This window comes from Nylanderia fulva, unplaced genomic scaffold (genome assembly GCF_048542155.1).
Source record: "Nylanderia fulva isolate GAGA-0341 unplaced genomic scaffold, ASM4854215v1 Scaffold364, whole genome shotgun sequence".
In the NCBI taxonomy this organism is placed as follows: domain Eukaryota; kingdom Metazoa; phylum Arthropoda; class Insecta; order Hymenoptera; family Formicidae; genus Nylanderia; species Nylanderia fulva.
In genome coordinates, this window is record NW_028190438.1 from 60,339 (window position 1) to 76,522 (window position 16,184).

Genomic DNA, 16,184 nt, shown 5'->3' on the forward strand with positions numbered 1-16,184 from the left:
TAATAATTGTTTATTGTTACCGCGTCCTCTGCTTTTTATCACACGATCGACGATAAATTCCTCGTCGCGTAAGTCTTTAATAACCGGTGCTAATTCTTGTTCGTAAAAAATTCCGTCTATAATTTCACCCGATAAATCACTTAATTCATATACGCGGGGTTTTCTCCATTCGAGAACTCGATGAATTCGAAATATCTCCTCGCTCCACTTCGCCTCGTATCCTTTCTCGAACGTTACTTTTGCTCTGCTGACGCGTACGAGATCGTTCACGCGGTATTTAGCCTTTTGTTTACGCCCACGCTTCTTTTTCTTTTCTTTATCGTTATTCCATCGTCGTTTCATATTTTCACACGCGGTACGAGCATTTTCTCGCGTAACGACAGCGGGTTGCATTTTGATGGTGGAATGACGAGTATGATTGTAAGCGTGAACAATATCTTGTAAAACATCAAAGTAACGACGTGTATTTTTATGCGTAAAATAACGCCACATCCGCTCCTTGAGTGTTCTATTAAATCGTTCCACTATAGACGCTTTAATATCGGGATTGCGCGTTACGCGAAAACGGATGTCTTTTTCTTTTAAGAAATTTTGTACAGGGCGGGCGATAAATTCTTTGCCTTTGTCGGTCTGTAAGTATACAGGTAGTCGACCCTCGTTTCTCGAAAATATTTGTTGAAAGGCCTTTATTACGCAGGTAGCTGTTTTGTCACGTAAAGGTTCTACCCAAACAAATTTACTAAGCACATCGATAACCGTTAATAGATAAGAATAGCCGTCATTATAGCTCTTGAGATTACGAAGATCGATTAAATCGACTTCCCATAAATCATCGATATTTGTTACGTTATAATGTAAACGAGGAAATTTTCGTCGTACCGGCCGATGCAGCGTGTATGCATCCTGTGATTTAAGCCACTCGACGACTTTGTTACGCGTAAAATTCGGTTTAACGGCTCGCGATAAATTGTCCACCGCAGAGTAGCCTGCATAATGCGAGGGGTCGTAATACAATTTTTCGAATTCCATCAATTGAGATTTATCCAATCGAGTAAACCTCTTCTTCTCTTTGACGGAGAAACTACGTTATATGGTAATGTTCTATCGTCGTCACCGTCGTCGTCACCTTCTTCGTCGGCGGATATAAATTGCGTATCTCCTTCGGTTTCACTCGCTTCGTCTAACCTGTGACTGTGCGATTTTGAACGTGTGATCGGAGTGGAGGATCCGCGAGGTAACGCGGTAGTAATATAGCGAGATCGCGCGCCTACTTTTAATAACTTTTGATTTCCTATGAGACGCGGTGACGTACCTATGTCACGTAGTAATCGAGCAAACTGATTTCTTCCGGTTGCTTCTACCGTTTTTCTCTCGCGTACCGCATCGTTTATAAGTTCCGCGATATTCGAACCCTCCACAATGTCGCCGTCTATAGTTACGAGCCCTTGTCTATTCCAGTTAATCTTAGATGACGGAGTAAGGAGCAGTTGCTTCATTATCAAGCGTGCTTTACTACGATAACTTTTCGGAACACTATTAAGTATTTTTTGTATCATTTCCGCTGATTGAGCGCGTTTTTTCTCGAAACTACTACTACTAGTGGCGCTAATGTTACCGTCGCTGGTAATTAAAGTTTGCGTTTCCATAAGTTCATCGTCATCATCGAAGTTATCATCCTCTTGCTCTTTCGTGTCTTCGTCCTGTTCTCCATCGCGTTCATCGCTGGCGTGCACGTTTTTGCGTAAACGTTTTCTCGCAGCACGAATAAATTGAAGATAACGCTGAAGTACCTCCTTATACATTTTCCATCTTTCGTCCTCGCTGACCTGAGGTGTGAGATTCAGAATACGCCACATCTCTGCATCGAGCCGTGACAAAGGAGTTCCCGGAGTCCGTACGGAATTATTAGTATCATTTTCCACATTCGATATCTCGGTAATTTATTCGATGAATTATCGGCCGTCGCGTTAGAGGAAATTTCCGGTTGTCGCTGCAGTCTTTCGAGATTTTCCGACGAAATTAAAACCATTTTTTTTGCTCTTTCCATTATTGAATTGTAAATATTTTATCTTTTTCACATTTGACGCAACAAATATACACAGAATAGCGTCCCTTTTTTAATCTCCAATGATCCGGGATAATATAGCTCCGAGTATAGGAGCAATAAGATAGGGTAAGAATCCGCCGCGTTGCACCAATAGTTTTCTCTTAACTTTCAAATTATCTTTTTTCGCAGCAATACGACGTAGGATCGATTTATGTCTAGCAAGGCGTTTCTTTTCACTACTCGCAAGCGGTACGTTACCTTTAAGAGTATTGAAAACGCACTCTTGAATACACTTAATGAGATTATTATCGACGGAACGTAAAAACGCTGTTCTTTGATTTTTTTTCAGATAACATAAAGTTTTCAAAAGATTCGTGTTTCTTTCGCCGATAGATCGTCTAGCGATTTTTACCGCGCCGTCGGATGAATTCTTCGACGACGACGATGATGCCGGTTGCGATTTTTTTTCTTTTTTTACCATCGCAGTGTAATTGCACGAGTGACAAGTCGTGTGTGAATACGAGCCTTTTATACGCCTCCACCTCTTTTGATCGATCTACGTGGAATGTACGCGTAATGCAGCTTATCGTTGGGAAAGATACACGTCCGAAATCGATATTCATCTGGAGTCGATTGTTTTAAATCGAGCAATAAATACCCGTGAGGCTTCGAGGTAGCGTCGTAGTACGCTTCTTCCATAAACTTAGGATCGTCCGGATATACTTGACGCGCTAAATGCCGAATTTGCGCGCGATCGCGTGGATTTTTGAAAACTACTATGTAATTCGCATTGAGAGATATGTCGCGTTGTCCGCGTCCCTGATGGAAGAGATTTTGCGAAATGAGAATAACACTGAGATTCTTATGATTCCTTTAGTAAACAGATCTACGATAACATCGCACGATGACGACTCTCTCATAAGATCGTCGATTATCACTAATTTCGGGGTGAGTGGATCGTAAGAATAATCTTCCGGGCGCGGTAAACCCTCGTGAAATTCGATTATATTTTTCTTCGAGTTTATCGGAACGCTATTTGCATATACGTTCTTTTTTCTTACGCTACTCTTCTCTTCTCTTTCATTTTCATCGCATTGCAGGCGTTGATAGGCATCTTGCCACTCGGCGTAATAAAATAAAATTCTCTCGAATCGAGTATCGGACACGTCGGACAAATAACGAAGAAATGTTTTCACGAAAATCGTTTTTCCACATCCCGTAGGTCCGCAGACGATCGACGTCCAAGGATGTTTCCAGCGTACATCCATTTCCCCAAAATGAACGCGATATTCACTGTTTACGTACAATCTCGTAAATGAAAGAAAGTCTAATCCGGCGCGTTCTTAAAAACAAAAAATTAGCGTAAAGAGCGTCCGTGTATTTAAATTTTAATATTACTCATAGTATGAAATGAGTTACAACGGAAAAAGCTTATTCGCGCACCGGGGGCCAACCCGCGGCGGTCGCATGCTCGTGCTAGCGAATAGCGCCGATCAGCTGACGAGCGCCGATCAGCTGATGAGCGCCTGGTTAGCTCGCAACTACCGATCAGCTGATGAGCGCCTGGTTAGCGCACCGCTACCGATCAGCTGACGAGCGCTACGTTGCGCTGCCCACAATCAGCTTTTAATCAAATGTTCTCGTTGGTGTGTATGTCTTGCGATAGCGGACGTATGTGAGTTCGGCATGAATATATTTGAATATATAAAAATTGTACGTAACAAGTATTTTTTAAAAATTAAATATTTTTATGTTAAAGTTTTTCAGACAAAAAAAATTATATTAAAAATTTTTGTTAAAAAATTTAATATTTCACTAAATAAAAATGATTTCGCTTAAAAAGTTAATTATTATTATTAAAACTAGGATGGGGAAACAATATTTTTTATTAAAATATATAAATTTTATTACTGAACAATATTTTTTATTAAAAATATAAATTTTTGTATTTATATTTACAAAGTATTTTTTTCTTATTACTAATATCTACATCTTCTAACTTTAGTTAAACTATTCCTTATCCTTTCTAATATAAAAATAAAATTAAAACTACGGGTATTTTAAAACTCCGATTTATAAAATATAGTATAAAGTATAATATTTTATAATATTTGATGAATTACATTTTACTTTTACAATATTTACACTTTTATATAATATTTGCATTTCTATGCAAGTGGCGGAAAACGCACGCGTATCTCCGCAAAGATAGAAGAGTGTGAAGAGGAGAGCAATGTCATTGTTTCGGTAAATAACCGTAAGGAAGAGAATATCGATTTTTGATAAATCTTCGTTTTAATAACACAGGCTTGCATATTTTTGTTTCGTCACGCGTTATTATATCGTGAAATGCGGTTCGCCGAATGGCTTTAAAACGAAGATTTATCGATGTCCCAGGAATCGCCTCTTCAACCTGTTCTCCGAGCGCTTTCTCTTCCCGCTCCTCTTCTTCTTCTTCTTCTCTTTCTTTACGCAACAATAAATCTTTAATACTATTAAAATTAACTAAACGCGAGTTTTCAAAATTCAAGGTTATACCCTTTACTTTGCAAACTTCGCGTGTGAGTCCTTCGGGTGTACGGACCACATATGCGTAAAATTTCGGACCACCGGATACGAACGACTTGATGTAACTACCTTGTCCGTAGCTAGCGAGTTCATCCGTCATGTCGCCTAAAAAATTACCCGTATGCGGTTCGTATTCCTGCGGATCTCCGCGACTTACATAAATACAGGAATCCGTGTCGTAATATAAAACGCGCTTGTCTAATTTTTCTAAATAATCATACAATTTTAATCGCGCTTGAGCCGTCGTGTAAGCCGCTATTATAACATTAGTAAGAGGCGAAGGTACGATCGCCTCTTCTCGTAGTCGAAACGAAACATATATCACCTCATCGTTTACAGGCAATATATCGGTTATTTCATGTTGAGGGCTAGTGAGCAAACTCATTAATCGTTCTTGTGTTTTGACAATCACGGTATTCGGCAAGTTTGCACGTTGACCAAATTTACCCCAAAAAGAATTCAAGCATAATTTAGCCACCGAGCGTAAACCGGAATTGTGTGCAATGTTATCTTTTTCAAGAACGATTCCTTCTACTTCCTCATACTCACGGATGTAACGCTCTTTAGCAACGTTATCGACACAGTTGCTCGGCCATCCGCTAGCTTCTTGCTTTAATTGTAGAAATGTATTGATGTATTCCGTAAATAGACCCCCTTGTCGCGTACCGGTTTTGTAACGAGTGATGTTATATTGCCAAATCTCACTAACTCCTGTCACGAAATATCCTTTCTCGATTGCTTTTCGTAATTCGCACGATATCCATGTACCTTCGAATTCGCGTTCGTGAGCTTCGTGAGTACACGCAATCTGAGAAAATGTTTCGCAGCAACTACGACATAACGCAAATAATAATTTACCCTGCACGCAATAGGGTAATACAGGATGAAAGAGATCGCGGGGAGGAAGTACTTTACATCGCACGACCCCCTCGACTGAATCGAAATTATATCCCGGTGATAATCCGATTAATTCCTCGCATTCCTCACCTACGTATATTGTCGGATGACCAATCGGAAAATCACCGGTCTTCAACACAAACGGATACAGAGAACATACATCCACGTAACGTATCTTTTCCGTACCCGTGATCTCGTATCGCGTTACGATATTTCCTGTGCGTCCGCCGTAAAATGAGTCTCGGGGATCGAGCGGTTTGACGTCTATCATTTGATGTCGATGTAGATATTCGCGCATCTCGACATTTTCATTCATCTCGCGATCAAAGTCGCATTCCCATTTCTCAATCACCCTATATCCGCGCTTACGAAGACGAAATGTCGTTGCAACGGTGTGTTCGTAGCGTGAATCACATGTATCTGTACGATCTGTCGAAAGCAGTCTATCGCGATTTACCCGAAAACATCTTGGACAACCATGCCAAAAACAACCGTAAAACTGTAATACGTAATATTGCGTTACGTTATTTTCTACCGACTCGTAGTATCCATCGACTAGCGTACCATCGCATAATCGATATTCTCGAGCGCGACCGCCATGGATAATATGATGAGCGAGCTCCCGCTCTTTCCATATCAACCATTGCAGGGCTTTACGCGAGTGAATATTCGCATGTCTGTATCCCCCCATTGGAATGATACCGATCTCTTTTTCGCGTAAAAAGTTTTTTCTAAATACTCGCATACACGTTGAGGCGATGGTTGTGCATTCCTCGAATGGACACACGTTTCCACGCTCTAAGAATATTTTTCTAAAAGCCATACACGCTCGTCTAAGGATATCTACATCGTTACGACAATAAAGCAATATTTCACGTTGAAAATCAAACACATAGTTCGCGCGCGTCATCTCGGAGTGCCACGCGAGAAATTTTTCGCGTTCTTTCATCTGCATAGAATCGGGTGAATAATATTGAACACCGGGTAACGCTCCGACATAAGACTGATTATCGATAGTATTGAATAAATGTGGAAAAATGCCTTTATTCGTACCTTCTGTCAGTCCAAAAGCTTTAGGTAATTCGGATAAACGCATCGGCATGTAATTGATACTATCGATAAATTTCGTATGACCTAGCGTTAATACAACTATTTTCGTACCGTTTAAAATGACTCGAGGCTCTAAGACATGGTTTTCCACGATATATTTCAAAATAAATTGCGCGTCGAATGATTTCGCGTTATGTGCGATGCAAATTATTTGTTTAAAATATTTTGTCGGCCGCGTTACGAAATCTACAAATTCCTGCACAGGGTTGCGACAAAATATAAATTCGCGAATACCACACCAGCGACATCGCACCGACATTTCATCTATTTCTGCACACTCCTCGCAAATTTGTTGAGCGACGCAGAGCGTAGGTACGTGAATTTTTACATTTGTGCTACCTTGGAGCGTTTCGTCTTGCCTCGTCTCAAAGTCATAAAACACGAATGCGACCCGGCTTTCTACGCGTTCGCGAGTCTGATTAATCGAACCTTCGGCGTCATCGTCGTCGTCGTCGTTTCTCCGCTGTTGTTGTTCGCTATTTCCATACGCGTGTTCGGAAGTGCTCGGATCGGGACGATTATCGCCATGCCGACGAAGGGGAAGCATGTAACAAAGATGATTCAAAGGCTGAAGAGAACGACACGTAGCGCAATAAGCCGTGTCGCATTCGTGTTGATTATTTCTTTGAATCAAACGTCCGCAATCTTCGCAAAATCGTATAGTTTCACAAACACTCCGACGTGATTTACCATTGTATGATTTTACCGCGCGATGACGCTCCAAGCAGGCATGATTGAAAAATTCACGTCTACAATTATCGCATCTAGTACGATTCGCGAATGATTGCTCGCACGGCGGCTCTCCGTTACATCGCGGACATTTATTAGAGCATCGATGCTCTCTCACATCGGAGCGGTAACTTAAATTACACGGGATACAATATCCCCGCCCGCCTGCTGCTGCATTTAAATTTAAAATTACATCGAAATGTTTATTATTTAAACTGTATAATAGATTTAGACGAGTTTTTATTTCCCGCTGCAAAGTGGTTAGAAATGCGTTTCCATCGAATAGCGGATTACCTCCTCGACCAAAAGTATCGTCGTTATATATTATTATCGCGACATTTTCGCTCGCGAGATATTGCTGAAAACGCTCGATTTCATCAATTCCACACCCTTCCTCCGGAATCGTGGCACCGGCATTCCTCGTAAGTTGCAACGCAAACTCGCGCTGTAACACCGAGTTTTGTCTTCTCACCGCATTCCATTTCGCGTGTAACTCTCCCGTGCGTAAATTTCCACGCTCGTTAAAAATTAGAGCCGATACAAGTGCGCGAGGAAGACATAAATTATCGGTATTGGAAATTGTTAAAATCGAGCGTTTAGCAATAACATCGTGCGTAAACCTGTTACGGCCGCGACCAATGGGAGGGGTGACTTTAAAAATCCGAATGTTAAATTCTTGCGCTATATCGTGTCCTCCGCAACTTTGCGCTAACGAGCTTACGAGTTCCCAAATATTTTCGTAAGTCAAATCTCTCAAAGGTCGGAACGATATACCTGCGGGGCCGCGGGTTAAACTTGCAGAATCGAAAGATATACCGACGTAATCCCTCGGTTCGCACGAATGCAACGCGTACTCGTGAAGTTCGCGAAACGCATTTTCTAACCACTCATACACGTTTGCTCCTTCGGGTATCGGACGAATACGGAAACTAATTTCTCGTCCTTCTACACCAAAAGTTCTAAAGCGACGCACGTTTTCCGCCAACATTATTAAATATCTAAAATTACCATCAGGCTCTTGATTCGCTATTTCTTCCTCCGCTTCTTCTTCTTCTTCCTCTTGTCCACCAGCAGCCTCTAAATGTCGCTCTTCGTCGGAAGTTTCCTCAGCGGAGCGGGTTTGGGAATCTTCTTGTTGTATTCTGACGTTCCTTCCCCCACCACTCTGTACTGTGAGAAATAAAAATTATATTAACAAAATAAAATATTTAATAAAATATTACTCTCTTACGTTTGAATTTTTATTAATAATGTGAAAATGTTGTTATTAATAATAATTATGTTAAGTTCACTTACGTTTTAATATTCTTTTACCGGGGTATTTGTATCACGCTGCGAGGGTTAATACTCCGGTGAATATGAAATTTCGGGCGCGATGTTAGGAGAGAAAGAAATTCCTAATAAAATTTTATTTTAATTAAAATAAACAAAAAATTTAAACGTAGGAGAAGATTAAGTATAAAATATGAAATTATTACCTTCCTCGCCCATCCCCCCGCTATTTTCTTCTTCTTCTTCTTCTTCTACAGAAAACGTGGCGTTGTTATTTTCATCTTCCACTTCTTCTTCATCTCCCGTTTGTTCTTCTCGATCTTCCGACTCTTCTTCTTCATCTTCCGTTTGCTCTATTTCTTCTTCTTCCAACTCTTCATCTTCCTCCTCCTCCTCCTCCTCCTCCACTTCCTCCTCCAGCTCCTCTTCATCTTCCGAAATCGTGTTTATTTCCTCGTCGATTTCCTCCCCCAGTTCTCGCTCCTCTACGACCACGTTTTCATTCGCCGCGTCATCTAATATTCATCGGTCATATATTATTAGTATTTCACATAATTAAAAAATCTTTTGTGTTGATATATAGCACTGTAGTATTTTTCTTACTTACTTTCAAGCGGAGTAAATATGGCCGCCTCATCGAACGGACTTACTTCGCGAACCCGCACCTCTTCCACGTCGTTATCACTTTCGGCTAAATCAATAACCGGGTGTTCCAGCTCCGGCGTTAACACGATGCGTGCACGGCCTGGAACGTATATTATTTTTATTAAAAAATTTCCTGTTTAATATAATGTTTTCTAGCAGCGCGATATAATTTATGATGTTAAAAACTTACGCGAAGGTCCGGCGAAGAATCCGCTCGTCGTCTTCTATTTAATCTTAATCTAAGTGATACGGGGCGATTCTCTAGTACGCGCAACCGGTTTCCTGTAACGCGTGCGACAGGGCGTACGAAAGCTAAAGTTTTAGCGATTTAAATAAATAATTGGGGTAGTTTTAATTAATTTTTATTTATAATTAAGTGTAAAAAAAAAAATAAAAACTTACCATTATTATCTTCTCCCCGGAGAACTCGATGAAAATGTAGGAGGAGGTATTCTATGTGACCTGCTGCGTCGTTTTCTTTCTCACCACCAAAATAGTATCGCGACTCGATCACCTCACCCGCGATAATCACTAATTCGCGAAAAACACTAAAATGTCCTAGTCGGAATAATACCGCTAGCACAGCGTTGGGACATTCCCCCGCGAATTTTCCAAAAATATTGAAGCATTTGTCTTCACTCGCGCATGTTAATTCATATATATACTTGGAAAAATTTTTTCCGCATAAACTCTGCGCTAGTGATAGACAAATTTCAATTACTTTTTTCAAACTCATTATTTGAAATTTAATAGTACACTTGCGTCGAATACGTGAGTACGCGAGAGACGAAATTCAAAAATGTAGCTAGCTAACTTAACTCCGAGAGCCGTATTTATACGTTTATGGAAATCAAAATGGGGGATTTTCAGGTAACTTTTTCGATTTATTTTATCTTTTTTATCTTTTTTCTCATAGACGTGTATTCTTACCCATGTTTTATATATATATATATATATATATATGGTAATCTTTACTTAGATACAGAAAATATTTAATCTAGGGCGATATTTACTTAATTACGAAAAGTTTATAGAAATCAAGATGAGGAATTTTCAGGTATCTTTTCTCGATTTTATTTTATCTTTTTTTATCTTTTTTTTTATCTTTTTTTCTCATAACCGTGTATTTTTACCCATGTTTTATATATATATGGTAATATTTACTTAGATACAAAAAATATTTAATCTAGGACGTTATTTACTTAGTTACAAAAAGTTTATAGAAATCAAGATGAGGAATTTTCAAGTATCTTTTCTCGATAGCGATAGGAATTTTATATTTTCTCTGAAGTCAGATTTAAAATTATATCATTTATATTGTTTAAAAAATTTCCCTTCCACATTAATAATTATATCGTTTATATTGTTTAAAAAATTCCCCTCCCACATAATTTTTATTATACTACGCATGCATTTTCTCCCTATCGCTTTATTGTTTAAAAAATTCCCCTTCCACATTAAAAATTATATTATTTATATTGTTTAAAAAATCCCTTCCTCATAATTTTTATTTATCTACGCATACATTTTCTCCCTACCACTTTTCTATTTTATCTTCCTTCTTATAAATTTTCTTGAAAATCTTCGCTCACTCGTCTTTCATCGTCCGGACTTTCAAGTTCGTTAGTAAAAAAGTTTGTTAGTAAAAAGTTCTCGATTTTTCGATTTTTCCGTGTCTTTGATTATTATATCTTTGATTTTCTACGCGGTAGCAACTACCATGAACAATCTTAAGAAAATCGAGCAACCACCACGTATGTTGCTGTCAACAACATACGGATTGAATTCATCCTACACGAAGAAAATTCAAGTGGGTCTTATGACGGAAGACAACGTCGAACTGGATTTTCTGCCTGTTGTTAAATTAACATCTCACGGAGCTGTAGGGATTTGCTTCGACATGGAATCGTGGCAAAAATTTCAAGAAAACATGAAAACGATGTCGAGCTACTTAAACGGTGATAAAATTAATTTGAGCTCGATCATCTTTAACAAGATAATTGTAAATTTCACTACCGCATATGGTGCTAGAGCCATACTAATAACATATCGTGAAAACGAGCAAGAAGATCTTTCTTCCGAGACTGTGGAGGATACGAACGAAAACGGACCGAAGGCGAAGAAACGTAAAACTTACAACATTGCGATAGTCATGCAGAGAACGACTTTTCAAGGTGTAGAAAATATAGTTGATTGTGTGAACGCTAATTTAAATCGTCTAAATTTTATTTCAACTAATGTCAACGAATGTGCTCGATATTTAATTAACGAAATACAGTTAAATCTTCCTGTCAACGGTAGCATTAATAACAGTATCGTGAAACTCACGATCAGAGGTAACAGTAAGGAAATAGAACGTAATGTACGTACCCAACTGAAAGATTTAACATTTCTCGATGTATACTTTGAGATAACATTTTTAGAAATAATTTCACTTTATTTCGAACAAATTGTACATACAATTATATCAAAACGTAAATTTTAATAATTATTCGACGAATATTTTCTTGAAATGTTTGTGAATAATTTTATTCTGTAAAAATATTTTAAATATAAATCATATTTGTACTTTTAAAACCATTGTTCAATTTTCTTTCACTTCCTCTTTCCAGAAATTTCCTCAACATCCATGTTTCTGTTTACCTTCATTAAGCAACGAGTTATTTTAAAATAAAATTTTATCCGACATCTTTTCAACAATAAGCATTCTTTCTAATCTACGATGATGCATTATTTTTTTATCGTGACACGAGTCGGAATGCTCGCCAGTACAAATATTTGCGTGTTCTTTTTTTATTACCCTACGGCATTGTCAGTTACTACCTGCCACCGATCCCCGGTCGACCGCATGACGCTTTTCTTGGTCAAAATGTTTTTACCCCACCCCGTCTAATATCGACCATTTGATTCGACGAGCTATCCTTGCCATACGTATACCCTAACTGTTTTTACCCCACCCCGTCCAATATCGACCATTTGATTCGACGAGCTATCCTTGCCATACGTATACCCGTACCCCCATACCGTACCCTACGCAACTTTAGCTTAAATACCTCATCTAATCCTTAGACTAGTAAGATCTCGTTTAGCTCAACATACTAGGACCCTGCTCGGAAACACGAAGGCCCCAGGTTCAAATCCAGAGGAAATCAGAAAAAATAAAAAAATAAAAAATTCTCATCCCCACCTTTCGGGGCCAGTCGCCATTTTTTTTTCCCCAACACCCTCTCCCCCTACACCCACACTCGGAAAAACCAGACGCCGGTGGTGGGGGAAAGATAAGATAAGACTCGGCGCCAGACGGGTCGGTGGTGGGGGTTTGTTATGACGGGCCATAGTGCCCACTATACTACTCTGAGAGAATTTTCTCTTAAAATTTACCCTAAAAGTTATGGTAATTGTGAGACAATACGGTATGAAAAGAATTTTATTAAAATTTCTCTGATTAATATTTATCACATTAAAAATAATATCTATCACAATAAAATATGAAATATGTGTGATTAATTTTACTAAACTGTATAGTAAAATTAATCAAACATATTTTATATTTTCTTGTGATACATATTATTATTTTTAATATGATAAATAGTAGAGAAATTCTAATAAAATTCTTTCCACATCATAATGTCCTACGATTACCATAATTTTCTAGGTAAATTCTAAGAGAAAATTCTCTTAGATTGTGATTATGATTGTCGTGTCCTTGCCGTGTAAACTATTGCCATCCGCATCGAGTAACGTGTGCTGTGCGCGCCGCGCGTTTTTACAAGTAATTTTTAATAATTAATCAAAACACTGAGAGAATTTTCTCTTAGAATTTACCCTAAAAGTTATAGTAATTGTAAGAGAATATGGTATGGAAAGAATTTTATTAGAATTTCTCTGATTAATAATTATCACATTCAAAATAATAATATTTATCACAATAAAATATAAAATATATTTCATTAATTTTACTTTACGGTTTAGTAAAATTAATAAAACATGTTTCATATTTTATTGTGATAGATATTATTATTTTGAATGTGATAAATATTAATTAGAGGAATTCTAATAAAATTTTTTCCATACAATATTATCCTACGATTACCACAATTTTCAGGGCAAATTCTAAGAGAAAATTCTCTCAGATCGTGATTATGTGTTGTAATTTGTAATCAGTTATTTATTACAATAATTTTTAATCAAGTGCGTGAGTCAAAGTGTCAATAGAATTTATTACAAAAAAATGATTTCATTATGCAGTGTGTCACAGTGTGTCAATATCGGATTGTATCCAGTCAGGCAACAATTATTCGTCAAAGGACATCAAACATCTCTACAAGGTAAGAATCAGTGAGAGAGAGAGAGAGAGTGTGTGTGTGTGTGTGTGTGTGTGTGTGTATACGCGTACACACACGCACACACACACACACACACACAAAACGCCGCGTGTAACAAACAGCTGATCGCTTCGAGCGCCCACGTAATCGCCCGCGTCGGATAATGTGGTGCGCCGCTCCTGATTACCGCCCGTACTCGTGCTGTAATTCGCTAACTATTTCTTTTTATATTTCAAAAACTAAGCTTCGGATAAAATTTTGGCAAAGGAAAAATCGTCTTAGAATTGAGTCAGGAATACGACATTTTAAGGACAAACGGTTGTTTTGAATCGCCCTATATATATATATATATATATATATATATATATATATATATGTATATATATATATATATATATATATATATAATTTTTTGCACAATTATAAATATAGATTTTCAAATGTATTTACACTGCCTGTAGCATTAGAATGATATCCACGTACAAAAAAGCCCAAGATTTTATTTTTGCAATCTATTTTATGAATAAAATAATTATTCATCAAACTAATAAGAATATATAATAAGAATAATTTTTTTAATTGATCAATATATTGGTTCAATTTATCGCGTCATCAAAGGGAAAGGAAAGGAAAATCTCCGATTATGTTTATTTCTTATCAATCAGATATTCGATCAAATGATAAATTGTCGATACTATCTTCGATTGAATTTGCTCGATTCCGAAGTCAAAGTTCACAACTTGAATTTTTATCAACATTTATAATGTAAAATTGTAAAATATAACTAATTTTCTTATCGTGCGAAGTCAATCAAAGATTAGATTGACAATTACAAAACAAAAGCATATGATTTTTCGAATATTTTTAATTATGGTTGACAAATAAACGTAATCGGAGATTTTCCTTCTTTCCTCTTCGATGACGATAAATTAAACCAATACACAGATCAATTTAAAAATATTTTTATTACATATTCTTGTTATAAATTTATTAGTTTCATGAATAAATTATTTTATTCAAAAAAATTGCAAAAATTTAAGTCCTGGGCCCTGTGCGGGGATTATTAACCTGGTGCTGTCGGGCAATGCTGAGTAATTATATATCCTGGTGCTGCGGCGGTGCAAGGGGGGGGGGGAGAGAGCGACATTTATCGCCATCATCATATCCTCGCGTCCGCTGGCAACAACGGCCATCGCATCATGCGAAAAAGGCAGTATGTCCTACGCGGACTTGAACCCTAGTTCGCACGATGATAATCCCACGCTCTAATTTGGCGCCACAGAACTCTTGTATCAATATGGATTTTCATGAGATATTTGAATTAAAGAGAAATGTTTTAGTAAAAATATTATTCATCCACTTATTTCAAAAAGATAAAATAAAAAACAAAACTACTTTTATCTTTTTGAAATAAGTGGATGGTTTATATATTTGTTCTATGTGACGAAACGTAAAATAATTTATAGTATTATTGGCGCTATATACGTTTTATGATATCAATATGGATTTTTATATTTGAATTAAAAAGAAATATTTTTTAGAAAAAATTCGTCCACTTATTTTAAAAAGAATACAAAATAAAACTACTTTTATCTTTTTAAAATAAGTGGATAAATAATATTTTTTCTAAAAAATTTTTTTAAATTTAAATAGCTCATAAAACCCCATATTGATATCATAAATCGTATATAGCACCAATAATACTACAAATTGTTTTACGTTTCTTTTGTTGTGCCTCCGGGAAGGCACGGAAAATTTTGGGGTCTCAGTCGACTGAAGGATGAGGATCCTAGGATCGGCGGGCGTCTCCACTTTGATTAACTTCGCTTGTGTATTTGAATAAATCTTTTATTTCGCTTATTTCTTGAGTTGGATTAATTATGTATAATCCCACCTGGGTGATTAGTTAGGTGTGCTCGCTCTCGATAATCAGATTACAGGTGATAGTTATATTCTGCGGCTTGTCTTCGACTCCTAGTTAGGTTCTAATTAGCGACTCGACCTTTTGGATTTTCGTTAGCGACTCTAGATTTATTCTGACTTTAGCTGAATAACGACTCGTCTGATTACGAGTCGGGAGTTATCCTCGATGTGTCTCGGTAGGTTGGTCTAATTCAACTCGCTCTCTGTTCACTCCCGAGTTCTTACGTGAACTCGGTTTTTCGTTATTTCATTTGGAAGGGGTGCCTGGCGACAGGCACCCGATTGGTGCATAGCTTTTGCATACGCGGCTAGATTTTGAGCTAAGAGCTGTTCGAAAGATCAAGCTCTTAGCTTGCGTCTTCGCGGTTTCCGGCCCGCTGCTGCATCAGCGGTCTTCACGCGGATTTTATATCTGTTAACTTGTAATTATAGCCTTTCGGGCTATAACATCCCTCCCCCGTTAAAAAAGAAAAACGGAGGTACGAAGTTTTTCGTTATACCATTGGTTTTAACAATATTTAATTATGTTGATATCTTATTCTATGTACAATTATAGTTTCTCCGATACATAGTAGGTTCTATAATCGTTTCTTAAAATCTAGTACTTTGACTTCTTTTTAGTATTGATCGCGGTATTTCGAAGTCATCGTTTATTATTACTTTGGCTA

General features: G+C 37.6%; 2 protein-coding genes and 1 pseudogene across 5 annotated transcripts; 1 reads left to right on the forward strand and 2 right to left on the reverse strand.

The window, feature by feature from the left end:
- Positions 1 to 2,402: 2,402 nt before the first annotated feature.
- On the reverse strand, positions 2,403 to 3,315 carry LOC146722135 (uncharacterized; annotated as a pseudogene).
- Positions 3,316 to 4,119: 804 nt separating this feature from the next.
- LOC146722136 (uncharacterized) lies at positions 4,120 to 9,705 on the reverse strand. 4 transcript variants are annotated; one of them, XM_085485391.1, is made up of 4 exons: positions 9,671 to 9,705; positions 9,231 to 9,580; positions 8,830 to 9,138; positions 4,120 to 8,521 (listed from the first exon to the last, which is right to left on the reverse strand). In XM_085485391.1, the coding sequence occupies exons 3-4, from the start codon at positions 8,840 to 8,842 to the stop codon at positions 4,284 to 4,286; spliced, it is 4,251 nt and encodes a 1,416-aa protein (XP_085341517.1). In that variant the 5' UTR covers positions 8,843 to 9,138; positions 9,231 to 9,580; positions 9,671 to 9,705; the 3' UTR covers positions 4,120 to 4,283. The 4 variants fall into 4 exon arrangements, 3 of the variants coding, with proteins under 3 accessions (XP_085341517.1, XP_085341518.1, XP_085341516.1); XM_085485392.1 differs by lacking the exon at positions 9,671 to 9,705 and having other exon boundaries at positions 9,231 to 9,368; positions 9,459 to 9,650; XR_014925326.1 differs by lacking the exon at positions 9,671 to 9,705 and adding an exon at positions 8,648 to 8,748 and having other exon boundaries at positions 8,457 to 8,521; positions 9,231 to 9,659.
- A 937-nt stretch (positions 9,706 to 10,642) lies between these two features.
- Positions 10,643 to 11,759, forward strand: LOC146722137 (uncharacterized). Its single transcript, XM_085485389.1, has one exon. The coding sequence runs from the start codon at positions 10,989 to 10,991 to the stop codon at positions 11,751 to 11,753; it is 765 nt and encodes a 254-aa protein (XP_085341515.1). The 5' UTR covers positions 10,643 to 10,988; the 3' UTR covers positions 11,754 to 11,759.
- The last annotated feature ends 4,425 nt before the right edge of the window (positions 11,760 to 16,184 follow it).

What these genes read in the sequence shown, in the direction of transcription:
- LOC146722137 (XM_085485389.1), top strand. Translation starts at nt 10,989, where the DNA reads ATGAACAATCTTAAGAAAATCGAGCAACCACCACGTATGTTGCTGTCA.